This window comes from Manacus vitellinus, unplaced genomic scaffold (genome assembly GCF_001715985.3).
Source record: "Manacus vitellinus isolate BGI_N305 unplaced genomic scaffold, ASM171598v3 scaffold_2_pilon, whole genome shotgun sequence".
Taxonomy (NCBI): domain Eukaryota; kingdom Metazoa; phylum Chordata; class Aves; order Passeriformes; family Pipridae; genus Manacus; species Manacus vitellinus.
This window is the reverse complement of record NW_021940208.1, coordinates 12,383,278-12,411,002: the sequence shown is the minus strand read 5'-3', so window position 1 is coordinate 12,411,002 and position 27,725 is coordinate 12,383,278. Positions and strand designations below refer to the sequence as shown.

At 42.9% G+C, this 27,725-nt stretch overlaps 1 protein-coding gene across 1 annotated transcript in view; it reads left to right on the top strand.

The window, feature by feature from the left end:
• Nucleotides 1–27,725, top strand: part of POGLUT3 (protein O-glucosyltransferase 3) — a 45,297-nt gene that overhangs the window by 2,764 nt on the left and 14,808 nt on the right. Inside the window, exons 2-4 of the mRNA XM_029960857.1 lie at nt 5,321–5,465; nt 9,985–10,060; nt 11,627–11,753. Coding sequence (XP_029816717.1) covers nt 5,321–5,465; nt 9,985–10,060; nt 11,627–11,753 — 348 coding nt within the window. The remainder of the gene's footprint in view (nt 1–5,320; nt 5,466–9,984; nt 10,061–11,626; nt 11,754–27,725) is intronic.

Below are 27,725 nucleotides of genomic sequence, written 5' to 3'. Positions count from 1 at the left end.
GGCCCTCCAGCCAGTTCCTAACCCAGCACAGAGGGCCCCTGTCCAAGCCATGGGCTGCCAGCTTTTTCAGGAGTATGCTATGGGAGATGGTGTCAAAGGCTTTGCTGACGTCCAGGGACACACATCCACAGCCTTCCCCTCATCCACCAGACAGGTCATCTGATATAAAAGGAAATCAGGTTGGTCAGACAGGATCTGCCCTTGCTAAACTCGTGCTGGCTGGGTCTGATCCCTTGTCCATCCTGTAGATGTTGTGTGATTGTACTTAGGATGATCTGCTCCATAACCTTGCCAGGCACTGAGGTCAAGCTGACAGGCCTGTAGTTTCCCGTGTCCTCCTTGCAGCCTTTTTTGTGGATTGGCGTGACATTCACCAACTTCCACTCATCTGGGACGTCCCCAGTGAGTCAGGATTGTTGGTAAATGACGGAGAGCAGCCTGGTGAGCTCTTCCGCCAGCTCCCTCATCACCCTAGAATGGATCCCATCTGGTCCCATAGACTCGTGAGGATCCAAGTGGCTCAACAGGTTGCTAACTGTCTCCTCCTGGATTACAGGGGGCTATTCAGCTTCTTATCTCTGTTTGAGAGACAACCTGTCTTACTGTTGAAAACTAAGGTAAAGAAGGCATTAAGTACCTCAGCGTTTTCTTCATCTTTTGTAACTATATTCCCAGGCATGTCCAACAAAGAATGGAGGTTTTCCTTGCCCTCCTTTTGCTATTGATGTATTTGTAGAAGCACTTCTTGTTATCCCTAACAGAAGTGGCTAGATTGAGTTCAAATTGTGCCTTTGTCTCTCTAATTTTCTTTCTACATGGCCTAACTATATTCCTAAACTCTTCATGAGTAGCCAGCCCTTTTTTCCATAGTCAGTAAGCTCTCTTTTTTCTCCTTATTTCCTTCAAAATCTCCCTGTTCAGCCAGGCTGGCTGTCTTCCCTGACAGCTTGCCTTTCAGCACACACTGTGACAGCCTGCTCCTGTGTGTTCAAGACTTCCTTCTTGAAGCATGTTCATCCCTCCTGGACCCCTTTGTTTTCAAGGGCTATTTTCCAAGGTACCCTCTGAACCAGTCTTCTGAGTAGGCCGAAATCTGCTCTCTGGAAGTCCAAGACAGAAGTTTTATTGATGGCCCTCTTTGCGTCCCTGAGTATTGAAACTTCTATTATTTCATGGTCACATTCCCATAACATGCAACTCACATCTTGGCTTACAGCAATTTAAACATATTTTCATTACCATCTCCACCCCTGGTCCCTTTGAACCTCACCATCTGGTTTAGCATTGCACTGAACTCTTCCCCTTGCCCCTGCTCTGTCTTGGACTTACCCACATACTGCAGGGGTGTATGTGCTCCATGTGGAGCCACAGTTTCTCCCAGTGTATACTTGGTGTGACATGGATGTATCTGCAGCCACAGTCCATTTGAAGTGCGTGTTTTCCAGTGAGGCCTCCTCCATAGGCCACAATGCCTTCAAAGATACACCTCCTTCAACACGATCTTACCCATGGCTGCAGTCCCTGCAGGGGAGTACCTGCTCTGTCGTGGTCTTACCCATGGTCACACGCTCTAAGGTTCTCCAGCATGACCTCGTGCACAGCCACAAATGCTTCGAGGTGTACCTTTTCCAGTATGGACTTATTCTTGGGCCACAATCCCTTCAGAGGTACACCATAACCATGGTGCATTAGCATTCCACTAACAAGCACTAGGCTCTAATGTACAGTCAGGCAAGCAAGCCCATGGCAAGCACAGGAACCTGTCAATTAATAGTTAAACAGCAAGAACAGCTGTAACTTCAGTCTAGCACATTCCATTGAAATCTGTCATTATCTCAAATCCTTTGAGTCCTACATTGGGCATCATATAGGACTGTCAACCCCAACCAGCAACTAAGCATCACCCAGCTGCTCACTCACCTGCTCCCCATCAGGATGGATGAGAGGCTAAAAGTGACAGAACTTGTGAATTAAGATAAAGACAGTTGAATAGGTAATGCAAAAGCCATGCTTGTAAGCAAAGTAAAACAAAGAATTCATTCACTACTCTCCATGGTCAGGCAGTTGTTCAGCCACCTCCAGGAAAGCAGGGCTCCATCACACGTAACAGTGACTTGAGGAGACAAATACCATCACTCTGAATGTCCTCCCTTCCTTCTTCTCCCTTCAGCTTTATATTCTGAGCATGATGCCATATGATCTGGAATGTCCCTTAGGTCAGTGGAGGTCAGCTATCCCGGCTATGTCCTCTCCCAACTCCTTGTGCACCCTGAGCCTACTCATTGGTGGGGTTGTGCAAGAAGCAGAAAAGGCCTTGACTCTGTGTAAGCCCTGCTCAGCAATAATGAAAACATCCCTGAATTATCAACACTATTCTCAGCACAAATCCAGAACATAGCCCCATGCAAGCTACTATGGAAAACGTTAACTATCCCAGCCAAAACCAGCACAAAAATACATTTCAGTTTTAACCTAGTTTTCTTAAAAATCTAAAAGCATCTAAATGATATTTGGAATAAGTAGATGGGTTTGAGTGAGAGAGGTTTGAATGTACCAGTGGAAAACTCTTCCTAGTAACACTAGGCATGCCGGTGCTGATTATCAGGGCGAGTGTCAAAACCTGGGAGTTGGCCTGACCAGGAATGAACTTCTGGAGATCTCTTTCACAGGTTCTGATGACCATCCAAAATGAACATGCACAAGAAACATGATGTCTCTATAGCAAGCATGGTATTCTGTACTGTCTTTCATCTTCCATCCAGATAGTTTTCATGCATAATATATGCTTTTATCCATTCACATTTCTGCATGTTTTTCATTGAGCTTTTCCTGTTTGTGCTTCATATCAACTGGAAGCAGAGTCATGTATTTCAAAAGAAAAGTGAAACCTACACAGAACAGATCTGTCTTTCCTGACCATTTTTTCCCCAACATTCCCTCTAGTCCACAGCTATCTATGAGTTTTCTCTTTCAGAGATGGTCTAATTGATGCACTAGCTAACTAAACTCTGTGTAATTGTTCTCTGGTATTTAACTTTGAAAGCTCCTATTTCAGATCTGAAGAAGAGGTTGTGTGCCTCAGAGGCTTGTCTGATATTTCCAACTGTATAAGTTGGCTAAATAAAAGGTACTGCTTCCACCTGCAAGCCTTGGTCTGTCTACATCCCTAGACCATCCTGGCTATAGCGGAGTGCTGTTAGGACTCTCCTGATGTCACCTGCATTGTCAAGTCAATGCCTCTGAAAGGAGTAAAGAATGTGGCATTTTGAAATACACAGTGACTGTCACTGAAGTGAAAGCCATATATTACACACAGGATTTAAATCACATGACATGAATTATTCGCTTCATTTTGGACTAGGTCCAAAATGCTGCCCCTTGCTGTTGTTATCAGTAGCACTTAGCTCTAATTTCTGGATTTGCTTTCTCCTACAGGCATCAGATAAACCATTTTCAAGCTGTTGTATTGTTTCAGGCATGCGTTGTTTTAAATGTAAAAAAAAATGTAGTGCCTTATTCCTGAGTGAAGTCTTGTTTCTTGTGTGATACAGAAGACAGCTTAGTGTGAATTACTGTTATGTAGTTACATTACAGTCTATTAAGCCATCGTATATTCTGGGTGATCACATTTATATTTCTTATAAATGTGAAAAGAAAGTGCTAATGATTGTGGGTACCTCAATTTTTAAATGTCTAATTTACCTATATTTTGAAACAGATATGGTTTTTGTCATGCTTTGAGCTCCCCTAAAATCCAATTTCCAAATTCCCCACAATTTTCTTCAATGTGAGAGGGGTTTTCAGACATATCTACTTACATGGGGAAATTATATCAAAATTTATTACTAACACAATAAATACTGCAATACATTTATATACAACAATTCTAACTATCTCTCCTATGGTAAAGCAATATATTTACATGGATCAAATCTCTCCTTTCCCTCCAATAAAAGTTCAGAAGAAAAGAAGAAAAGGTCTTTTCCTCTTTCAGGGCAGGAGCATCTCTCCTCTTCAAGGCAGCAGCTGGATTTGTCGTAGCTGGAAAATATCTGTCTCTCTCTCTCCATTACAACACGGGGGGGGGTTCACCCCTCTCAGCCCTTTGGCTCCAACCAAAGGTCTCTCCCGTGGGCTGCAAAGCAGAGACAAAACTCGCCTTACCACGGTCATATCACGGGGTGCAAGGCATCCCATGAAAGTCCCTTCCTCAAGGGGTCAGGTTCCCTCGAGTCAGAACAGTTTAGTGCTCTCAGTTCAGTTCTTTGCCCCAAGCATTCTAACAGAGCTCCTTTGCTCTGTCTCAGCTGCCAACATGACAGGGGGGAGGGGGAAGGCCACTTCCCCTGCATTCCATCCTGGTCCAGCTCACAGGATGTCTCCGAGTTCTCAGCTCTTCTCTCTCTCTCTCTTTCTCTAGCTGCTGCTGCATTTTGGGACTCCCTAAAAGTTTGGAACCCCACCTCTCCTCTTCAGGAGGTTTCTGGGTTTTGGGAAGGTAATCCAGTCTTACCCAAAACAATCTCTGCTGAGTTTTTTCTGCTCTGTTGCCAGCTCTCCCTCCTTGCAGGAACATCTCTGCATCTCTCAGCCTGGCTATGTGCCATGTTGCTGGTTGCAGGCTATCTTCTTGGCTTTCAGCCATAGCTCTCCACTCAGCGCTGCCTCTCCCACCACTTTTCTGTCTTGTGCTGCCCATTCACAGTGGAGAAACTCCCCCAACCTTTGGCCATGGCACCCAATCCAGTTTTAACACTGTTCTGGGTTTCCACAGCGCCAGCCGGGGGCTGGGGGCCTTGACCCCCCAGCGGGGCTCACTGGCCCCCACTCAAACATGTGGCGTCTCAAACCATGGCTGCCTCTCTTCCAGCTACCTAATCCGGTCTCCTTTTCTGGTCTGTTGTAATATGTTCATTTCACAGGGGTGAACTGTAGCTTCTGATTTGCTCTACACCAAGAACACCACCCCCGGGGTTAACCACTTTCCAACTCCAGGGGAAAACCCTTTTTAACCCACAACAGTTTTCAAATGGTTGAGTGCTGATAACTTTCTGAAAATCAGCCTCATTTATCTCACACGCATCACCCCAAAACCGATAATACTTTTTGAAACTTTAGATCTGTTTATCTTTCTCTGTCTCCTAGTTAGTCATTACAAAACAGCAGGTCACATGGTCTCTCCAAAAATGTCAGTTAAACTGGATTTCCCTGGCATAAAAGGTAAGCAAAAGAAAATTGTTTATGAAGACATAACATTTATATATATTTTTTTAATACTGTATTTAGTAAGAAACAAATCTGCTTTTTATCATGTTTTTAGATCATAAAGAATTAAAAATGTCATTCCGCACAAATCCCCAAGCACAAAAGAACACTTCAACTTCCTTTCTGGGATTCAGATCACCTTTTGCTTGGCTTTCCTCCTTTAGAAAATCAAGGAAAACCCAGACTCAGAAGCAACCACGGTGAGCTATAATCAGAACATACATTATTTCCAGTTTTAAAAAAGTCTATGAACTGTTCTGTGTTTTGCTTAGAAAACTCATTAAATTATTTTTCCAGTCTCTTGCCTTTCACCTCACTGGGATGACTGGGATTTTACTTGGTCAGGTAATGAGAGATTATCCGGTTTGTTTCAGAACAATGAGGACTAAGTACGAGTAATAGGTAAAGTCTCTTGGCTAAATCTATTTTGCTCAGGTTTTGCATAACAAAGTATATGAAAGGCTCTAGACTTAGCAGCGGCTGCATCCTATTTAATTCCCTCTCAAGAGGACAAGGTGTAAGGCACATGGGGATCAGGTGCCCTATGGCTGTGATACAATAGGAAAGTATAGCTTTCCCAAGCCACGGCAGAGAGTACCGGCCCCAGGCAGCTCTGTTGCACCGTTCCCACCATTTCTAGCCCAGAGGCAGTTAGAGACAGGCCTGCAGCTGTAGCTCCAGCCAGGCTAACAGAGCAGCTCTCAGTGATTTGGTCTTCTGTGCTTCACCAGTGCTTTGGTTTTAGCTGGATCTGGACCAAAGATGGTCTCATATGCAGCTCTGGAGCTGCTATTTGAAGAGCATCCTTCTCCTTTGCCATCCACAGGGTTAAAGCTGCTGTTCAGACAGAACACAGTCTGGGGTAAGCCATAGTCAGGCTAGTTAGGCTGACTTTTCTCCCCTAACTTTTGTCCTGTGTGATCCTGTATGTCTGCAACATCTGAATGAAGCCTTACTATTTTTGTGTGCCTCTTAAGGTAATGCTTGGGACTGGCAATCATAGGCAAAGGTGCATTGTGCAGTGCTGTGAAATCTTAAGCATGAAGGTGCAAGATCTTTGGTATAAAGAGCTGATTTTCACTCTGTTTGTGAGTCTCAGGCTGATATTCTGGTCCATGCCTAGGGCTCCCAGGTGGCATGAATGGCTGTAATAAACAATGACAGGGAATGCAAGCCTCTAAAGAAATTATGATTAGTCTGATATGTAGGTTTTGTAACACAGCAGCTTGCTATTGTGGAGTGTTTGTATCAAAGCAGGAGACTTAAGGAGAGGTTTGCATAGAGGCTGTGAGGTTAGCTTTGTGGATGTTCACTGGTAACAATTCTTTTACATAACAACACAGCACAGCACAAAAAAAAATTGCAGTTTTAACACTGCTCCATACACATCATTTGGTCCTTCTTCCTCCCTATGACACAGTAATGCCCCTCATGCTGGGACACAGCAACACTGGGCCACAGCCCTCCCTGGAGAATAAAGGGGCATTTGTGTAACTGAGAATCAGATTTCAAGGGTGCTTTATCCTGGTGCACAGTAAGGTAGCCAATGCACACATGAAGGTCTGAGCTGTGCTATAGAATCTAAGCACTGAAAGATTTCTTAATTTAAGAAGGCAAAAAAAACCAAAGCGTGCCTACTCATTACATCAGCTTTTATCTGGCTTTTCCACAGAAAATCTCTCATATCTCAGGCTCAAATGCCTTTGATTTCTGACCGAGCACAACTTGAAAAATAAACAAGTCAATCCTGACGTGTAACTACACTGATTGCTACATTTTCTAGTCACGCCTCTCTGTCGAAAACTTCCCCCACCCTCTTCTAGGTGTTGCCGTGGCATGTGGTTTGCTTTATGCATAGGCAAAGCACTGAAATAATCTGCCTCTCACCAGGTAGAGTTATTTTGGAGTGCTAGTGAAATACAATAGGACGCAGCACTGTAAATCCTGTAAGTAAGCCTAACTGGCAGAAGCTTTTAAATGGCTAAGTATTAATACCTGGTTAGAGGGTCCTGTTTGTACTGGAGAGACAGTTTCATCAGCTGCGGTGGTGCTTTACGGTGGGAATAAATTATGGATGCTGCAAGAAAGAGTGTGCTTACATGGAGACACAGAAGATGCTAATAAAAGGTTTGTAGCTGTAATCTGAAGGCAGTGAAATGTTTGATCACTTTTGGTTCAAAGGTGTTTGGTGTTCTTGAATTCATCCTTATTATTTTCTAATATTTAAGTGTGATTCATCCGGGAAAAGAAATGCTGTTTAATTGTGTTTTCAGCATATGTGAATTATGTGTTTGTTGTTTAGTTGTCTTCTTATATAGTATTGATAAGAATAGTATAGAAGAAAATGGATTACACTGACATTAGACAACTTAGAGGTAGCCTGGGGAAGACAGGTGCCTCAGTGAAAATACTAATTCGCAGCAGATTTGAAGTCATGGATTTTTATTATTGTTGTCATAGTGATAGTTACATTTTACTTATAATCCTACATTTGGTTGTCATTAAAAAGATAACATATGTATAGAAGTGGAAAAGTATAAATTACAATTTCTTGCTTTCCATAGTGAGTAGTATTTTTCTAATGGTAAATATTTCTGAACTTGAACATTTATTTCACTTCTTCTGTTTATGAATAATAGACAATGTTTGCAAGTATGTGTGTATGCATGTGTGTACAAAATAATGTAAACATTGCCCAGTATCCCCAACTAAAAAAAGAAACTGAATTACTTTTTCCTAAAATTAAGCAACATTTCTCTAAAAGTAAGAAAAACTTAAATTTTGAAATGCTGAAAAAGCATTTCAGAAAAAATAACGAGGCAGTTTGGGAAGTGGAGGGATTGGCACAGGGAAAAGATTAAAATAACCTTGTCTGTGTAAGTTAACAGGGAGAAAAATAAAGCAGGATGCAATGGCCAGTTATTTCTGAAAGAACAGTGACAACAAAGACAGGCATAAATTTAGAATAGTGCCAGAGGTGCAAATGAAAATTTAATTTTTGCCTAGACTATCAGAAGACATTTCTAACTGACATTTCTAACTAACATGTCTACTTCATGTAGCTTCATTGCAAGGAGCAATTAAGGCAACACCAAGTGTCGGGAGTGGGGAGAGCTGTAGAGCAGCTTTACACAGTAAAGCTGAAGAAGAAAGCTTCTAACAAAGCTTTTACATTTTAGTTATGCATATGAGTAAAATTAAGGTAACTTGCTAAGCCACGGGATTTCATTGAACTTTGTTTGCAGGAAATCGTTGCAAAAACTCTGAAACGTAAGTTTCAATTCTTAATTTGTTGTAGAAGCATTAAAACATAGTCAACTTTATTTAAGATTAAAAAAGAGCTACATACATTTCTGAGTTCTGGTTCTGTAAACTTCATTCACAGGGGGAGTTTACCCAGTGAATTAATAGCTATTCTTATTCAGTGCTACAAGAAAAAATTAGGAACTTCAGATTCAGACTGTCTGGCCAGATCCTAAGCCCACTGAAGTCAACAGGCTTGTTTGGTTTCAGTTGGACCCCATGTCAGAGAGGAATCCTGGTTTTACAGTTCACAATTACAGAAGCAAAAACAAATTGCACCTTTCAACTGTTCTTCCCTGCCTGCAAGCACATTGCAAACAAATGACAAAGCACTTCAGGAGGAAAGGCTGGGCCACAAAGAACTTGCCAACAAGCCGGTTTATACTTGCTGTAGAAGCACAATAAAGTAGTCTACCTGAGCACAAGAAGGTTTTAAGAGCCTAAGAACAAGGTCATTCAAAAAAAGTTTGAGACAAACAGGACTGAGCAGAACCATCTTTCCCTATTTCACTTTCTCTCAAGAATTAACTTCCTGGGAAAAAAGAGTTCTGAGACAAGGAAGAACTGGCAATAAGCACAGGCTGAGCAACATTTCCTTCAGGGCTTTTGAAGGGACTGGGTTTGCTTAGTTGTAAAATAAAGTTCTGCAGACTCAAATAGACTCAGTGAAGTCAAGTCCTGTTCTTGTTTCTTTAGTTATTTTGTATTTGTATATCTGCAAGTCATCCCATAGAGCAGAGTACTTTTTATGTTCAGGACTTCTCATCTTGTTCTAACCACTGCATTACTCACAGACACTCTAGCCAGTTCTCTGCCAAGCCCTTGCAGTCTGATATACCTTAGGAAAGCAGACGAGCCTTCTACCATGTGTTAGAAATTGGTAAATAAAGGCTGGTTTTGGATGAGTAGCAGCAAATTCCAAAGTTCACACTAAAAACAATCTGCTGTCTGTCTTTCCTCCTTTGCAGGGGCAGTGCACAGCTCTACATGTGAGCAGGGTGAAATGGAAGAGAAAAACAATAGAATTGCAGATGCAAACCACTTACAGGTTTACAAGTACATAACTTCGGCTATGAGTAGTACCTACTATTGTTGTTTGGAAAAAGAAATTATACTATCTTATCATAATGCTGAATTGAAGCAACTACTTAATGGCTGTTGCAGCCATTCAGATGTCAGTAGGTTGAGTTCATTTTTGGCTGCACAGATATGATTTTTGCAAGCTGACAAAGCCAAAATGTACAGTACATTTTCCTAGTATTTTTTTAAGCAGGATTTTTTTGGGGGGACGCAGGGGAGGGAAGGATGAATTCTTCAGAGAGGAGGTTTTCTTCAGATGCTTCTCAGTAGTTGTTAAAATGCGAAACTGCTGGATATTTACTACCTGATAAAATTACATCACATTCCTTTTCAAAGCCAACATTTACATCCTCCTGCCTACAGATATGACAGTTCTGCTAGCCCACCCTCGAAAGTGGAAGAAATGGCAACGGTAAGCAGCTTATCAATTTATTCTCAGCAATGTTTTAACTACAGATTTTGCAAAAATCAGTCCCCTTGGTTTGCGCTGTTGATATAACACGTTTAAATAGTATTCTTGCAGTTCTTGTTTTAAATGCTGAGGACAATGTCTGTGTTGTGAAGTTGCTGAATGTAGTAGAATGAGCTTGCCCATTAATTCTACAAGTCCGAAGCTTTCATAGGTAAGCCCTGAGTCTAGCTCTGCCAGATTTAAGTTCTCTCATAATGACAGAATAATTACATGGATCATTTCCTAGGCAAAGACCCTCACATATCTTGACAATTGTAAGCAAACTACAAAATTTGCAATGAATAAATAGTCTAGTGTGCTTACTTCACATCACGGTACAAGGTTGAAAAAGAGTAGCTGATTTGGGCAGGCAGTAAGATAGAGCCTCTCCTGCAACATCTCCATGCACAGAGTTGCCATGTAAATGTAAATTTTGACAGTAGGAAATTACTTTTTGGATGAATGTTCCATTTTGTAAGCACAAGATAATTTTAATGATGAAACAACAAATATATTTCTGATGTAATATAAGTGCGTGCTGTTGAAATAACAGATTTTCTTCCAAAGATAATGTTTTCTATTTGAATTACTTTATTACCCTATATTACTAACATGTCTTTCTTCCTTTTCACTTGAGTGGTATACCAGCAGAGGGGACTAAGAAGGTATATAGTATATAATCAAAGGCACAGAGGAGGTAAACTGGCCACCTCCCTTCTCTCATATTTCAAAAACAAAGGGATAATCTATAATAATATATGACTGAACAAAGATCTTATCAGATAATCCTGCCTCTTATATAAACATATTATATAAAGCTATATTATAGCTAGACAAGTAAAATATTATGAATATTGAGAACAAAAACATAGCGAGGTGGGGTTTTTTTTAAAAAAAGAGGAAGAGTCTCAACTGAAATAGATCAGCAGTTCAGCAGTTGTCTGCACTTCTACCATCTGAAACCTTAGCTGAGAGAAATATGGGTGGGATAGAACCTCTCCAGTTTAACACATAAACTAAACACAGATGGGGAATAGGATGACATTTTCCCCACTTCTAATACTAAGTGCTGTCTTGCAATAAGAAAATTGGCTGTAGTGTTAAATTATTGAATCTCTGTTAGGAGGTCAGCACGTGAATTTCAAAATATGCTGGTCAAGGAAGAATGGATTGAGAAAAACTAAATTAAGAGATGCAATTCATTAAAAAGATACAATGCAATAAAGATGCATATGGATAAAATAAGTAAACTATGCCCTTATTAGAAGGCCATTATAACTCATGTATCCAAAATAAGCTACAGTATGAGGACAAAATGAGTAATTCTCCTTATTACATGTGTGAAAGTCTCTAAAATGCATGCAACTTTACAATCCTCAGTTGTGTATTTTAATAATACAGTATTTAAAAGATCCACAAAGAGTTTGCTGATCTCTGGGACTTGTGACATGATTTGTCATGTGACGTGAAATGTGATCTGAACCCACATGTTGAACTAAAAACATGTTAACTTATAATTTTTAACAGGCTGAAATGTGTAATTCCCCAATGTCAACTGAAATGAGTGGTCATTCTTTTGATACAAACCAAATTGAAATGATGGAGAAAAGTACACAGGAATGGAATGATCAGCTAGAGAAGGAGTTTTTCAGTGGTAAGTGTGTGTCCTTATTTTGTTCTGATACTGTGGTGACTGGTTTCAGAGAATTTTCTGCAAAAGTATGGGCTGTAAAGATACAACTCATTACTTTCTAGCAGAGTGGCTACTTTTTGCTGTCTTTGTTTGACAGCAGAATGGTTACTCTGACATTGACTTCAAGATGTGTCACTGATCATTCTTAGACTGCATTTTATCTCATACTGATATGATTCAGAAGAAACACATGTAAAAGTGTACAGTTCTACTCTGCTGTTTCTCAGGAGCCCATATTGCATCCTTTAGAGGCAGACATATGATTATATGAGAAGAATTTCATCCCAGTTTCCTGCATGCATAATTTTGATAATAGTGAATTATTGGGCCTGGTTTTATAAATTGTGAAGCCTCAAACCACAGAAGCAAGAGGCATTGTGGCATTCAGTTAGTTTTCTGGGATCCTTATAGTCAAGTGGTTCTTTTTTGTGGTTTTTTTTCCTCACACTGGGAAGGGAGGCAAGATCAGACTCAGCCTATTAGAGTACGGAGGTGTTTTTCCATAAACTTTCCAGATTTTCTTAGATCTATACAAAGAAATGTCCTTGAATATTATTTTCTACCACCCAAAACTACAAAAGATCACAGATTGAAAGCGTGATTGGGAAGTAGTGAGTGAGTCGGCAGTGCTGGAAGAAGAGAGCACTGCATGATGGACAGTAGTTCTGAAACTCAGCCTGTCACCTCTTGGTGTGTCTGTCATAGCTTGGCTGATGTCCTCCAAATGGAAGACTCAGAAACAACACACCTTTTGTCTTGTTCTAAGCTGAGTTTCTCGGGAGCCATCTCTTTTGCGTGCTGAAGAAAAACTTAGAAAAATGGAAAATTTTAGTACCTTGGGATCACCTTTTATTCTAACTATACATACCTAGCAATGCTTTCTTAATGATTCTGTACTATTAGCACAGATCTGTAATGACCGATCAGTCAGTCTTGCTTATTTAAGTGGATTAGGAAATTCTGTAACAAAACAGTCATATGTGTGTTATTTTCAAAATACAAAATGAATACAATTAGCAAAGGCATAATTGGTTTTGACAATAAAAATACTTTAATATATTGCTGTCAGTCTTCTGAATAAATATTTTGGTTAATTGAGCTCTATAGTGTTTAATTTTAGGTCATGAGGTTGTCTGTCTATGTATGTAAATACATATTTGTTGCTAGATTGAATCACAGGTTCCTAACTATCTAATTACCCTTTTTTTATCCAGAAAATGCTATTTTCAGTGCTCATTTTCAATTAAGAAACTACAATTCAGCACAGAACTTTTATGAATTAAACAAACGGTGGACATGCCAGACTACTGAATATGCTTGTTTGGTGCTTTGCAGGGTTCTTTGTTTTCTTACAGTTACATCATAACTGTGGTTTATGAGCACATAGAAAGGTCCATGTTTGCCTAGTAAATTCTTTTCAGGGATTTTTTTGGTTATAAACTAGATTTGGAAAGTTTACATACACACACATACACATATATATAGCACATGAGTAAGAATTCAAATTGTTTTGTTTTTCTTTTAAGTAGCATAAAGACTAACAATTACATAAAGAGCAGTTTTAAGATCAGTCATAGAGGAGAGCATTTTTTTACTTGTAATCATAATGGGTGACTGCTGAAAGGTCGTAAAGAAGAAGAATGTGTGGGTTGGGAAGGGTTTTGAATGCTGAGAAGCTGACTCCTTTTAAAACCAGTTCTGATAATTAATGTAGTACCTGAAACTTTTTAACATAAATAGTCAGAAGATTATTAAAGAAAACAGAACCAAGTATCTTTTTTTCCCTGTGCAGTTCTAAATGATCTGGATGACCAGCTGGCCCAGGAACAAGTCCAGGACCCATTGGACAGGACAGTTTCTACTAGCAGTGCATCAAATGTCCAATCCAGTGCATTCCCTACTTCAAAGACACAGATTGCTAGTAGGGGGCAACAGAGAAATGACTGGAGTGACATGCCTAGCACATTTTTCCCAGATGGACTGAGAACACTAAGGGCCAAAGATGAACACAAGATTTTCATCAGACCAAGGAAATTACACAGTGCATATATAAATTGGCACCAGACAGCCTTTCAAGAAGATTGCAAATGTGGTGATCCAGTCGATGGGAATTCTCATCTGCGCCACAGAAGGCTGTCTGCCGTTTCTTTCGGAAGGTCTTCAGAAGGTAGCTTATATCCCCCTTCTGTAACACAGAACAGCGGATTTAGGCACAAGAGTTGTATGAACAGGGATACAGCTGGCAGAAGTTACTCTGTATGTTCCCTTCGGAGATGTTCATCATCAGTATCTTCTGACCAGCTATCAGCATCTAGTTTACAGCATCCACTGGCAAGGGAAAGCAAGAATGGTTTTGTACCAAGGTTTGGTCGGCAGAACCCAAAGAGAATTCCTCTGTCTTCTATTGTATGGAACAACACACCAGACTCGCCTGGACAAGCATCAGTTCCAGAAAAAATGTTTAGAACCCAGTCACTGATGGAGTTTCATGCTACAGACCGTGGTAGATATCCCAGCTCTTTGCAAGAAACAAAGAAATACACATGTTACCACTCAAAACACCACTACAGAAGATCTATTTCAAGCAGTAATTGCTTTAGTAGAGTTGGCTGTCCGGACGAAGCTACTTCTCCATTGCCCTTTGATAACTGGGAAAATTATCCTTTATATAAATCAGAAAATAATCTCTCTAGATCCTACTATAGAGATATCTCTTCTCATGGCAAGTTGTATGCAAACAAAAAAAGTTATTCTTATGGAAAAAAAGACAGCTATCCTTCCTGGGCTGATATTCCTCAGTGTTACAGTGATGAAACATTTCTTTCCCCTGAGGCCAACTTTGAAGTGTTTATGGCTAATTTAAATGAGCAGCAGTGGGCACATACAAAGAATGCCAAGTTTGGTTCGCAGCGCCTGGAGAACGATTTTCACATATACTCTCCAGAAAATACAAGTGTCAAACAGAGAACAAGAAGTGCAAACAGAACTTTCTCAGAATTCACTGAGGGCTGTCAGCCTTGGCTAAGTTGTAACTCTTCAGTTTCTTCATCTAGTATCAGAACTGATGAGTCAGTTTTTTCTAATTCAAAGGACCGAACAAAACCTGCAGGACTGAACAGGAATTCAGCTGTCGTTACCCAAAGGAGTACTAAGGCAGACTTTACACGACTAGAAAAGGCTGAAGATATGAAAGGGGCAGATGAAGACATGCCATTACAGTCAGTTCCTCTACAAGCAGATACAAGCTATATCAGCGCCCAGAGTTTTTCCTCTAACAGCCCTGCTTCTGCCATGTGGCAAAGAGATGTATCTCTCTTTAACACAATGACATCAAAGAGACAAACCCAAGTCACTGCTAGAGGAGATACTGCAAAAATTTATACATCAAATGGTGATAAAAGAAATGTACAAATGAAGGAAAATGATTGCCCACCCAACAGTGTGTTCAGTCAGCCTCCCTGTATTTTGCTAGCTGATGAGAGCAGGAAGGAACCTTTTCTTCCAAGTCAGAAAGAATGGGAACATAATCTGAATTATGCAGCACAAAGAGAGAGCATCAAACAGGATAATTGGAGTGCAGAAGCCATTAACCAAGCCACTCCAAAGAGACAGTCCTCAGTGCTGAATGTTGCTTCTGCACCATCCACTGAAAAGTTAGCAAACTGTCAAGGCAGGTTGTCCTGTCCTCCTGGATGCTCATCTAGCTGCTCTCAAAGCTCTCCACAAGCACCAAGTAGCTCTTCAGTAAATTGCACAGTTACTGACTTTCAAGCAGAAGGGGAAAATACAGCTCAAATGAGCAGAATAGGTGTTACCAAATGGATTTCACAGAAAACATTGCAAAATGCAAGCACTTTAGGTACTAAGGACTGTAATGGACAATTCACTACTAGTTCTCCACAAAATGGAAATTCTGAAAATATTTATATGCATAGCTTTGATGGAGATCCCAATACCTCTGAAAATAGTTTAAGTTATTTTTGCCTTGAAAAAGGAAGTGGAAAAATAAGGAGTAATTCACCTCGTATTGAAAGGCTTTACAAGAAAGACAGCTTGCTGAGACATAGCAGTAGCTGCAGTATTACTGGCTCCCCTGGTAGAAACAGCTCCAAATCTTCTGACCCTCTTGTTATTTATTATACCTTGCCTAGAAAATCAGCTAGCATTGCTGGTAGTATTATGTCAGATATGCCCATCTCTTTACCTAGGGAAAGTAGAACAACATGCGATTGTTTAAAATCTGAAACTCTGCATAGAGCTGACACCTTTTATTCTAATCAAAGAGATGTGTCTTGTTTAGACTCAAAACGTTCTTTTTCAACATCAGCATCATTAAATGCTGGTAGAAGTAACAAAAATTGCCCCAGTCCTTTAACCAAAAGTATTGATTCAGTAAGTAGTAGTACATCAGTTGATCTGACAGACAGATGTAAACATCTAAGCAGAAGAGAATCCTCCGTGTTTTCAGATTATAAGGAGGGGGGAAATTTTTTGCAGAAATATAAAACCACAAGCACATTTACAGTTTGTGTTGATGAAGATCATGTCAAGTATCATGAACTAGTTTCAATTTATTACACATTACCACGGAGGCATTCAAGAACATTTTGTAGCCTCTTTAGGGATAATACAGAGGATGCAGATTTACCTTGTCCCAAAGAAAATGCTCAGTCACCAAGAATACAAAACAATAAAAATGAAGATCATGTGAGTTTAGCAAATGGTTTTTTCCCCACTACTTCAGAAAAAGAAGAGCCTTCATATTCTTCAGACCAAGTATCTTCAGCTCTGGTCACACCTCAGAACTTAAGAACTGCTGTTGATAGTGAAGAAGAGAATTCGCACTTATCCCCTAGCTTCGAGAAGTCAGTGAGTATGGTACATAGCAGGAAAGATAATTCAGCAGATCTTTTATTAGCAGAAAATGTGCTTTCTGACATGGTGACAAAAGAAATTTCTCTTAGTTGTCCACAATCCACTGCAATAGTGGCTAAGTCCAGTAAGGCCATTTCTGATGCTTCAGGCAGCCAAAATGCAGAAATATGTCTAAAAGAAAAGAAGAAAATTTTACAAAAAGCCACACCACTAATGTCCACTTTATCAACCCCTCCCAAGCCAGGCAGATGTTTAGAGAATCCTATGTATTCTACTTCAACAAATAAAAATATTATACAGAAGGGAAACTCTGAAAGCTGCTGTCAGCCTCCTAAAGTGAATACCAAGAAAAATCTGAACAGTTTACTCCTCCGCTCAGGAGAGAAGAGTTCTCTTGGAAGGAGTGGTAAGACAGACCATGCTCCTGTGGAAGACATATACAGGGATAGTACCCAAGTCAAACAGAGAGTAAATTTCCTACACCAAACCACCCCTCTGTATAATAATAAATGCAGTGGACTGCAATTAAGGGCTGACAGTTCAAGAAAAAATGCAAATTATTTAAACTCTTGTAGCAAAGTGCTTTCAGAGTCTCAGAGCAAAACATCTGAGGTAAGCACAGCTTCCAGGGCTGATCCGTTACTTCAGCTAGACAAAGTGGTTGCCACAGATACCGATGAGGTTAAGAATTCAAAAATTAAAAAAGGGCAAAACTCACAGAGTATTCAGACGGATAAAGTTTATAGTGGTTTGCAGGAATCAGAGAGGCACAGTGAAGGCTGCCTGAACATTAAAGATAAAGTCTTCAGGGTTACACAAGATCAGAAGTTAACACAGAGTACAGAAGATGAGAACAAGCTTCTCTCTGATTTCACACGAGACAAAGTCAAAGATATAGAAAAAAGGAAAAACAGACCATCAATTAAAAATAAACTGGCAGCTGTTTACAAAACAAGTCGAAAATTTTCAAGTAAAAATTTACCTCCCAAACCACACATAAGTAACATTTTTTCACAGAACAATGGAAATGCCATTTCTTTGGAGGTCAACATGTCCCTTGACTCGATTTCAACAGATTCCCATCAGCCATTCTTGCATTTGGACAATGAAAATCAGAATCACAGTCTGGACCCTGATAAGAATACACCAAGACCAAGAACAGCTGAGAATAAGACTGAAAATCATAATGATCCTTCTTTGGTTGTTAATAACACCAGCCGGAGGTCTTTTACAAGCTCATACACCCAGAAGGAAGCCATCAGTCCCAAAAAAACTACTGTGAAAGTGGAAAACAGGCCAAGACTCACAAGTCTATTTCCAGATAAAGCAGTCACCACAAGAAATAAGAACTCCCGAACACTTGATCTCAGGTTAGAAAGCAAAAGCCAGCCCATCTGTCCCAGTGCTGTTACATCAGACCCACAGGATGATGAGAAAGAAAGAGCTAGCAGTCGTGCCTGCACTCCGCCCTTACCAGTTTTAACTGACACAAACTCAAACACCCCTGCAAATAGCTGCTTGCAGGCAGACACATGCCAAGAGCAAAACTTGACTTCCAAGACAGCACTTGGTCAAAATACCTCTCAGTCTGCTAGCTTAGAAAATGCTAACCTCAACAGCTATCAGTTGCACAGAAGTCATGCAAAAAGTCAGCGTGAGCGTCACCTTTCTGAGAGTATTTGTGCTCGAGATTCCCTTGAGATCTCTGCCTCAGGAAGCAATATTCTACCAAAAGATGGCATACATGGGAAGAGATTTAAATCTTACTCAGAGCTGTTGTCGTGTGACGAAAATGAAAACTGGGCATCAGATAATGAAAAATATTACAGCACTAGAAATTTGATGTATCCATCTGTTGAATTTGGTATATTTGGCAAAGAACAACAGTTGGCTTTCCTGGAAAACATCAAGAAGTCACTCACAGAGGGGCGATTATGGAGACCTTGTCTTCTTAATAACCCTGGTGCTTTCAGAGATAGAGAGACCTCTTCTACAAACAGGGCTGAGCTTTTGAGCTCAAGTTCTGCTGGGAGCAAAATGTCATCGGCTGCTTCACTGCCCCGAGAGCTGACTGATATCTATGGGGAAGACCCAGCCGCTTATTCGGACTCAGACAGTGATACCACCACCGATGATGAATACTACCTAGATGAGGTAGATAAGGAATCAGAGTTGTGAAGGGATCATGGTACTAAGACGGCACAATAGCACGGTAGTTTCTGGGCAGGCAAAAACATGTCAAATACTTTGAGCCCATTCTTGTGCTGCTCTAAATTGGTACAACTTTATTAGTTTCAAAGAAGTTAGTATGTTACATTTCCCGAGCATTTGACTTTTGTATTAAACATGTGGCTTCACTGTTGCCGTTTCTCCTAGGAGGGAAAAAGAATGTTTAAAAATCCCTTCCCAAAATAATAGAAGGTAAACAGCTGTGGAGCTTTGGGCAGTATAAGTCCAGAGATGGCTTTCCTCTGAGTCAGCAAGCAGTGGTTAGGCTCCTGCCAGCTACACAGTGCTGGAATGGATAAATTCTAGTTTGAGCTACTTTTTCTTACAAAACTTAAAACCAAGAAGTTGCTTTGCTGATAAATTGCCGTTTCTCTGATTTTCCTCCTTTATCAGATCAAGCAGGATAATGCTAATCCATCCCACTGAACAAACACTCTCACAAAATGAAACCTGTTAAAATTTTTACAGTGTATCCTGGGAAGCATAGCAGCAATGTCCCCCGTGTCATTTGTTCTGCTGTGCAGTCGAGGTGGATTCCACACCGGGACTTTTCAGCATTACAAGAGCAGTGAGAAATTTGAGTTGCAGAATTGCTGCCAGTGCAGGAGAAACAGCTCAGCACTGAAAAACTCACTGAAATTCCTGAGGATGTTAACAAACACAACTGAGCGTGAAAATCTGCTTTCCAGACACAGGAGATTCATCACTGGCACAGCTTTGGTTACAGTTGACATGATTGGCCAGATTTCTGCCTTTGACTTAGATTAATTTGGATTAATAGTCCAACACTTTAAACCATTCAAAATGTAAAAAGATTTACCCTGTCTATTTCCTATACTAACCTCATGGGTTGAAACCTAATTTGTCCTAGTAATGGGAAGACAGCCATAACCAAAACAACTTGTGAGGTCCCAGGGTTCTCCAGCTGCCTCTGCTTGGCTGGTCTGGGGATGAGGCACCTGCAGCCACTGGGGTCCTTCAGGGAAGCACCAGCGGGCATGGCCCAAGAGAGCACTTGGCTGGGGCACAACTGGGCCATACAGACTGGTAGCCTTTTACCTACAAAGTAAATGAAACCAGTAAGAAATGCTCTTTGCCTTTTGCTAAGTTACCATCCCTTTTTGATATTTTTCAACTGTTTCTGCTGTGATCATGGTACTCTTCATCCTCCAAACCGAATGGATGTAAACATTTTCCAGTGGCTCTTCTTAAGACACACTAATAATGTAGTACTATTACTCAGTAGCCAGAACTTGTCCCTGGCCATTAAATTTCTAACTGAACTTTGATCTATTTTTATGAAAAATCAGAAGTGTCTCATCAAACCAGAAGATAGTATTTTTAAATACTTATAGATTTACTTCTACTTTATTTCTAATTTCACATAGGGTCTCAAATGATGATCCATATTTTTATACACTTTTTCATTCAATAAAATATCCGTAGGAGAGACATAATTATATTTTTGTAACTGGAAGGACAGTATACTGGAATTTTAAAATAATGTATTTTACACAAAACAAGCAATACTTGTATCACTGACTACTCCACAAGAAACTAAAAGATGAAAATATATAGTAGGTAACAGGTATCATTTTTTTATATTGTAAACTTCGTTAAAGAAGTGGGTGTATAGTTCAAATCTGTACTGATATATAAGTAGCATTACTTTATGCTGGGGTAATTTGTCTTTTGTTGTACATAGAAGGACAATAATATAAACTATGTATTTATAGTCATAATTTATCTCTATGACATGCCTGTTTCAGAAGGAAACAAGAGTATGCTGACATAAGTAATGCTGGAAGGAAATGGGTACTGGACCCAGTATACTGGACTGTATAATTGCAGTTTTGTAAAATGTGGTATTCTAAGGAGAAATTATGTTTTTCTGTAAATGGCTCTATTTTCTATGTACAGGATTCTGTAGAGTACGACAATAAAACCAGCTGAGTATCTCTGCAGAATTTCTGCTGCTGTATATTTCTGCAAAATACATTAATCCAAAATGCCTACATAAGGTAAAGAATAATAAAAGAAATGTTTACAAGAGAAGTAAACGGTCATACAGTTTTTCTTGACTAGAGGTGGATGGTTTAGAACATTTTTATTTGTAAATATTTTACAATCCAACAGTAGCTGGATTAAGTTCTCACCTTGCTGGCAAAAAATGAAATTTTTTTTCATTTGCTACGTTGTGTATGTACAGGAAATCAAGTGGCTTGATTTAATGTAAGCTAGTAAAAACTGCTTTTGGTTGTAAATCAGTTGTGGAAGACTTCAGCCTGTTGAGGATCTGCAAATTAGAATTTACACTGGATAACAGTATTCTGTTTTAACAGTCAATTGCATGAAAACATAGGGAGAAATACCCTTTGAATAGCAATCAGTTTCATTCAGTTTAGCAGAGCCAGATTTTGACACTGTCACTCTTCCAAGCTTTTTCTTTTGCAAAACTATATTCTATAAATATTCATAATTTATAGGATTTTCATATTTAAAACTATTCATTTGGAATAAATTCTGTATTCAAATGAAAAAATATTGTCACCGTATTTGTTTTTCATTTACTGTGAACGCCACAGACTATTTAAACAGTATCTTAGGATGGTTGCCATGGTGCTGATGGCCAACAATGGTTTTTGAAGGGAGCAGCCAGCCAGCGTCCATCTTGCAGCTGTAGCCCATGGTCACATCAGCTGCATGGCTCAGTCCTGCCTCCTGCAGAGGCAGAATGGGCTGCCTTCTCCTGTTCCGCCAGCTGATGAATCTCCAGCACACAAATAGTTTTCCATCAGTGGTAGAATCTTTACAGTAGACATATTAAGTCCTTAGAGAGCCATATGCCTACAACTTACCTTCAGGAGCTAATACTCCATGTAGGGGCCAAGGGTAGTATTTGATGAGTAGTTTTACAAGGTGATAAGCTCCACGTGAAAATCCCTTCAGCTGTAATTAGGTCTGGGTGAAACCTGGCTGCCACGTGCCGTGTGATGGTGTGTGAGACTCGTTACAGTCTTTCAAGTTTAATTACTACAGCCAGCATATGTGGTACATGAGCTCAGTGACACAGGTCCCTCAGCCTGGTTTCAGAAGGAAACGTGGTTTATGAACTAAGGTGGTGTTTCTGTCTAGACCTCTGTCCACCTATTATGTCATGCATGTCCCCAGATGATCTTTGAGCTTTCTACCATCTTAATGACATTTGAGAGAAGGGACAGAAATCTCTTAGTTTCATCAAAGGGTAAGTCAGGGTGGGAGTGATCTCAAGAGGTCTCTGGTCCAACCTCCTGCTCACAGCAGATTGTCTTTGAGGTCAGGGCTGGCTGCCCAAGTCTTCATCCAGTTGAGGCTTGAAAATCTCTGAGGATGGAGACTGGACAACCTGTCTGGCTGTTATAGGACATGTTATGGACATGTTATAGGCTGACCATCTCTTCTTTCAACTCATTCCAGTTGTCTCTCATCCTTCTGCCCTGCTCTATCTCATGATCTCCCTGGGAGCACTGGGGGCTTCTGTAAGGCCCATCCCCTCATCGAAGATATCTCTTAACAGACTTAACAAGCCCAGATCTCCCAGCCCTTCCTCACAGGGCAGGTGGTCCAGCCCCACCATTTCAGTGGCCTCCCCTGAATTTGATCCAGTTTACTGATGTCTTGTATTGAGGAGCCCAGAGCTGGATGCAGGATCTAGATGTGGTCTAACAAGTACTGAGTGGAGGGGGATAATGACTCCCCTTGACCTCTGTCTTTGCCCCTGTTCATGCAGCCCAGGCTGCTGTTGGCCGTTGTTGCTGCCAGGACTCACTGATGGCTGATGTCCCTCTCACTGCCCACTGGGACCCCCAGGGCCATTCCCTCAGAGCTGCTCCCAGCAACTGGTCCCAACCCATAGCAGCACAGGGGTGGCTCCTTCCCAGGGACAGGGGCCCAAAAGCACCAACCCTGACTCCTCCACTCCTTAGGGCTCTGTCTGCCCTGCCCATGGCTCAGGACACTATTTCAGCCCAGCTTGGAGCCATCAGTCCCTGCCCCACTGATGCTGTAGGTCATTGGTCTCCATCTCTCCACTGCCTGCCTGGCCAGCCATGGGCCTCACCAAACCTGGCCCCACCCAGGTTGACATCCCCAGGACCAGGCAGCTATGCCAGAGCTGTGTCTGACCCTAGTTCCCCTCACAGGGACTGATCCTGATCTGCAGATTGATGTCCCTGCCTGACCTCAGCCCTGCCCTGTCCACACAGCCTGCTGGCTGATGTGGCCTCTCAGCTGCCCCAGATACTATTTGTCACAAGCAGGGCAGGGTGATGTCCTGCTGGCAGCCATGCTGCTGTGCTCCTCAGTCTTACTCCCAGGAAGCAGACTGTCCTTGGTGTTCATTGGCACCCAAGTGCAGGACTCCTGTTGAATTTCATGTATCATTCCTTCACTCTGCCCTAGGCCCCTCAGGATGGCAGCCCTGCACTTGAGCAAACTGACTAGTCCCCCTGTTTGGCATTGTCTGCAAACCCAGTGATGGAGCTCTCCATCACTTCATTCCAGGCCAGGTCCCTGCAGTACTCCCATTGCCACCAGCTGCTGGGTAGTGACAACACATTAACCAGCCTTCTCAAGGCCCAAGCAACCATCCTGGTGTTTTTTTACCCATCTGGTTGTTTCCCATCCAGACTATAACTTGGATACAAGGGCGTTGTGGGAGCCAGTGACAGACAGCTATGCTAAATGCAAGGTAAATTACATTCGCTGCTCTCTCCTCATAGAATCACAGAATAGTTTGGGTTGGAAGCAACCTTCAGGATCATCTAGTTCCAACCCCTCTGCCATGGGCAAGGAACATCTTTCACTAGACCAGGTTGCTCACAGCCCCATCCAACCTGGCTTTGAAATCAGGGTCGGGTCATCCACAACTTCTCTGGGCAACCTGTGCCAGTGCCTCACCTCTCCCATATTGAAGAATTTCTTCAAAACGTCTAATCTAAACCTACTCTCTTTCAGTTTGAAGCCATTACCCCTTGTCCTATCACTACATGTCCTTGCCGAAAGTCCCTCTCCAGCCTTCTTGTAGGCCCCCTTAGGTACTGGAATATGCTATAAGGTCTCCCTGGAGCCTTCTCTTCTTCAGGCTGAACAACCCCAACCCTCTGAGCCTGTCTTTGTAGGAGAGATGCTCCAGCCCTCTGATCATCTTTGTGGCCTCCTCTGGACCTGCCTTAACAGATTCACGTCCTTCCTGTGCTGAGGACCCCAGAGCTGGACGCAGCACTCCAGTTGGGGTCTAACCAGACTGAAGCAGAGGGGCAGAATAGCCTTCCTTGACCTACTGGCCCCAGGGTTTTGATGCAGCCCAGGATGTGATTGGCTTTCTGAGCTGTAAATGCACAATGCCAGCTCATGTCCAGCCTCTCATCCACCAATACCTCCAAGTCCTTCTCCACAGGGCTGCTCTCAATTCATTCCCCACCCTTCATCAAGCCGTTCATCTGCAGAACTAGATTATTGCCAAAGGCAATTAGGTCTGCCAGGCATGACTGGCCATTGGTCAATCCACACTGAGTGCTCCCAGTCCCTTCTCAAATGTGCTCCCAGCTGGTGCAGAAGGAGAGGAAAGCTGCCCTTGCTGATCCCTGCACTGACAGCCACAGCCGGTGCTGTACTTACCTGGCCAAGAAGCACGTACATAACTCCAGTTTAACACTACACAAGTTTTCTCTTGCCTGTTGGGAATATTACACTTGGTACACAGTGGAAATCTGTGGCTATCCAGAGGGAATTGAGGAGACTCAAGACAAAAGCAAGGAGGAAACCAGACTTGATAATTCCCCTTTCCAAGAACCTGTTTTTCATGATCTGTATGCACAGAGACTTGAAGTTCGTGTTATTCAAAAACAGGCAGCATTCATTTGTGCTCTCATTGCTTTGCATGTGAAAATCCAGGCTTGCCCAGAAGCTTGATTTAATTCTCCTACAGCCTTACAAGCCCTCCCATCTACTGACACACTGAAATACTTTCTAGTAGCAGCAAATGCTTCTGGTAAAAATGATAAAACAACCTAAGGAGACAAATCATTGGAGTTTTTTCCCTCTGTACTTGTATCCCAACATTTTAAATCCATGAAATTACTTTGTTGCTAAACTTTCTAGAGAATAATGCAGTAATCTCTCCTTCCCCATCACCAAACATTACTGCGCTAGGGAGGCCACCAGCAACATCTCCTCCACAGGCCCCGGAAGCACTTGAGCGTGGGTGCATGCCTGAGCTGTGCTGGGACAAGGCATGAGCTCGGCCTCCTCCTCGGGACAGGGAGCTGAGCCCAGGGGCAGGGAACAACATGCCAGTGCCTCCCAAGAGGGTCCCCGCTCTGTCCTTCACTTCAAATACAGTCACTGTGGGAAACCCTAGAAACAGCAAGGAGGAATTTTAAATTATGTCGGGGGGGGCTGGGGGTGGTTGTCCTTTGACAGTAATCTCTGTAAATAAGCTGGCACGGGGAGTAATAATAAGTTTTAGAGAGAGATGATTTTTTTCCTTTTTAAATTCCAGACCGCCTGTTCAATTGCCAGCTGAATTGCATCCTAACCACAGGCAACGTGTTGTTTGAGGAGAAGATGACACACACGTACTAATCATCAGCCTTTCAGCCTGTCCTGCACAGCGCCCACAGTCAGGGAACGAAAACCTCTCGGGACAGGCAAGCGCTGGGCGCAGCGCAGCCGCCTGCAGACTAGCGGGTCCGAGTCCCGTTCCTGGCTCTCACACCGCCTTTTCTGCATTTTCCGTGGCCCGTGGAAAGCGCACGGCTCCGAACCCGGCCCGGCGCTCCCGCCGCCTGCTCCCCGCCCGCGGGCCGCTCCCCGTGCGGGCCGGCTGAGCCCCGCAGCACCGGTGTCTGTCGGGGGAGGTTCTCGGCCCCAAACTCCCTGGGCTGCCTCGCGGGACGGCCCGTACGCGAGTCCTGCAGCTCGTCCGGCAGCGGGGGGAGGGGAGGAGGAAAAGGCGGTGCCGGATTCAGGCGCTCCGGGACAGCCCGGCCCTTTCCCGCGCCTCCCGCGGCTCTGCCCGGCCCCGGCCCGCGGCCCGTCGGGCCGCCCCGCGGGCGGGAGCGGGAGCGGGGCCGCGCAGGTCCGGAGGAGGCCCTGGCCCCCATTCCGAGCGACGCGGCCAGGGCTTGGCGGCGGGGCTTGGCGGCCGAGGGCGATGTGGCCCGCGGGGTCGCCGCTGCTGGTGGTTGCTCTGGGCGCCGCGTGCCGCTGCTGCGGGCGACGGAGCCGGCGGACCCCGTGAGCGCCGAGCGGAGCCTGGCGTGGGGCCCCGGGCTGGACGCGGGGCTCACCCTGCCCGTGCGGTACTTCTACATCCAGGCGGTCAGCGCGGCCGGACACAACTTCTCCCGCTCCCCGCCAGGTACCGTACGAGTGCTCGGGGGCGCGCAGGGGCGCAGGGTGGAGTCCCTGCCCGGGGCTGCGATTTCTCCGCAGGAGCAGGACGGAGCTGCCTTCGCCTTCCCCTCTTCCTTCCTTACCCACTTCGAGCGCTCGCTCTGCGGTCGCTGGGCCCGGGCTGCCCCCCGCGACCTGTCCCGCATCACCCAGTGCGGGTCAAGACCTCTTCCTTCTTCTGGTGCAGCCCAGTGCCTCCTCCGCGGAGCTCTGCCTCTCACCCTTGGTCTCCTGTACACAGTGTGGGATTTACAGCAACGAACCAGCAAGCTACAAATAAACCAGTGCTCCTGGAGCTAGTGGATGTAAGATCACAGTACCCTGTTGGCAAGTGATAACGCAGTTATCTTTAATGGTACACGCACACCAGTTGCTTAAAATTTCTGTCTCGGTCAGCACGGCCCTCTGGGCTCCGTTATCCTACTGCTGCTCCATTAAGGAGTAATTTTCATCTGTTATTTACTCAGCACAAGCACACACCATCCCATGACATTTCTCCTGAGGGTGAGAATTGGGTTTGTTCTTGCAGGCCAGCCATACTCTGTCAGTCAGCTGCTTGCTGCTGCAAGTTAACTCCACACACTCTATATGAACAGTTTAAATTTAGAATAAAAATTACTTCTGCATTGCAGATTCCATAATGAAGATGACCCTGAGATAGCCCCAGTGGAAATCCCATGTTGCTAATTTGTTAAGTAGGGTAGAAGCTACTTATTTTGCTCTTTGCTGTTCGTACAGATGGTACTGAGAGGGTATCTACCAAGTATGCACAGCCTCTTGGTGTCTTGCAGTTTGAAGGCTGCCACTTGTGAAATTGAAGACAAGTTATGTCTTCAGTCTGACAGATGCTTCACGTCTGGACTTTCTCCAACTGCTGTTACAGCTTGTTGCTGGATTTCAGCGCAGTTTTGTAATTGCACACAAGAATGCGACTGCACACTCACTGCCAGTGAAGTGGAGGCTGATTTGAGCTGCACAGGGGGAGCCTTGGGTTCAAGCAGGTTGCTAAAGGTGAAAAAGCGTGAAGCTCAATTGGATTCTCATGCTAGTTTAAAACCTTCAAGATAAACTGCTAGGACATGGGTCCTGAGAACATAGTTTTGACCTCAGTGTGTTCATGTGTGTTAATATTTATGTTAATAAATTCAATGTCCCAGGAAAGTTTCCAGGTCCCAATGCCATCTGGCATGGTGTGATCTCCATTCATACAGCTGTAGCCTCCAAACCAAAACAAAGCATGTGTGCTGCTGGCAGGAAAGAACGATTGGCTTGGCCTGTGCTGACTGCTGAGCCATGCCAAGAATTATTTAGGAGAGTGCCAAGGATCCTTTAACGATTTAGAAGTACAGTTGATCATATTCCAGTGCATGAGCACTGTTTAATGTATTCATA